The sequence below is a fragment of the Trichechus manatus genome, unplaced genomic scaffold, assembly GCF_000243295.1.
Source record: "Trichechus manatus latirostris isolate Lorelei unplaced genomic scaffold, TriManLat1.0 scaffold00057, whole genome shotgun sequence".
In the NCBI taxonomy this organism is placed as follows: domain Eukaryota; kingdom Metazoa; phylum Chordata; class Mammalia; order Sirenia; family Trichechidae; genus Trichechus; species Trichechus manatus.
The window spans coordinates 14,776,474-14,777,570 of record NW_004443993.1 but is presented as its reverse complement, the minus strand read 5'-3'; the positions used below and the strand labels follow the sequence as shown (position 1 = coordinate 14,777,570).

The 1,097-nt window shown below is 61.4% G+C and overlaps 1 protein-coding gene across 1 annotated transcript in view; it reads left to right on the top strand.

The window, feature by feature from the left end:
- The window catches only part of NDUFS7 (NADH:ubiquinone oxidoreductase core subunit S7), an 11,795-nt gene that overhangs the window by 5,055 nt on the left and 5,643 nt on the right, over positions 1–1,097 (top strand). Inside the window, exon 3 of the mRNA XM_023733161.1 lies at positions 11–238. Within this exon, the coding sequence (XP_023588929.1) occupies positions 11–238 (228 nt within the window). The remainder of the gene's footprint in view (positions 1–10; positions 239–1,097) is intronic.

Sequence of the window (1,097 nt, the reverse complement as noted above, 5' to 3'; positions counted from 1 at the left end):
GGGCCCCCAGCGTCCTGCCTCTGAGAGGTTGTTCGGGACCAGGTCCCGAGGGCAGGGTGCTGGGGTGGCAGCACTCTCCCTGCCTGCCTCCCTGACCAGCCAACACTTCCTCATCCTTAGTGCCCAGCCCGCCGTGCCCAAGGCCGGAGCCGTGGTCCCCAAGCCCACAGCGCTTCCCAGCAGCCGGGGCGAGTATGTGGTGGCCAAGCTGGACGACCTCATCAACTGGGCCCGCCGGGTAAGCCCCCGACCACCGCTGCCACCGGGCCGGCCCCATCCTGCAGGCCTCCTGCCGCCCGGCTGTGTACACGCACACACACGTACACACGTTCATGTTCACCATGTGCATGCGTGCACACACGTGTGTATGCACAGACTCACGTGCACACAGGCCCCCGTACACGCACACACACGTGTATGTATGTACGCGTGCACAACACAGAGCTGCGTCCTTTGGAGCTCTGCATCCTGGTGCACCCAGAGAGCAGGCCGGACCCCCCTGGGTCCCCTCCACACAGCGCACCCCCCTCCCCCTCAGAGCGCAGGAGCACGGGGTGCCGCCTCCCGTCTCTGACGGACACCAGCCCCCTCCGCCCGCCTCCAGTTCTCTCTCTGCTGCTGTTCGTTCTTCTCTTCGGTACAAGTGATTGTTTTAGTGAACGAAGCAATGCACGTTGAGAAGTGTCGGCTCTTCTCGGTAGAGCCCCTGAGGCCTCTCCCTGCCCTCAGAGTTGGCCAGGGGACATGCTTCACGTTGTGCTCTCACCTTTAAGGCGTGTTGTCTGTCTGCGTACCGTCCTCCACACGCGTCCCAGCTCACCTAACAGCAGCTCTTCTCAGGGCCCCCGTGGTGCTCGCCGGGATAGGCAGAGTTCCACAGTCCCCTGCTGACGGGCATGTGCACGTCTCTGTCTTTTGTCTGTTTTCCATAAACAACACCAGGGTGAACATCTGCTTTAGTCATCTAGTGCTGCTGGAACAGAATACCACACGTGGATGGCTTCAACAAAGAGAAACTTGTTCTCTCACGGTCTAGGAGGCTACAAGTCCACATTCAGGGCGTCAGCTCCAGGGGAAGGCTTTCTGTCTCTGCTGGC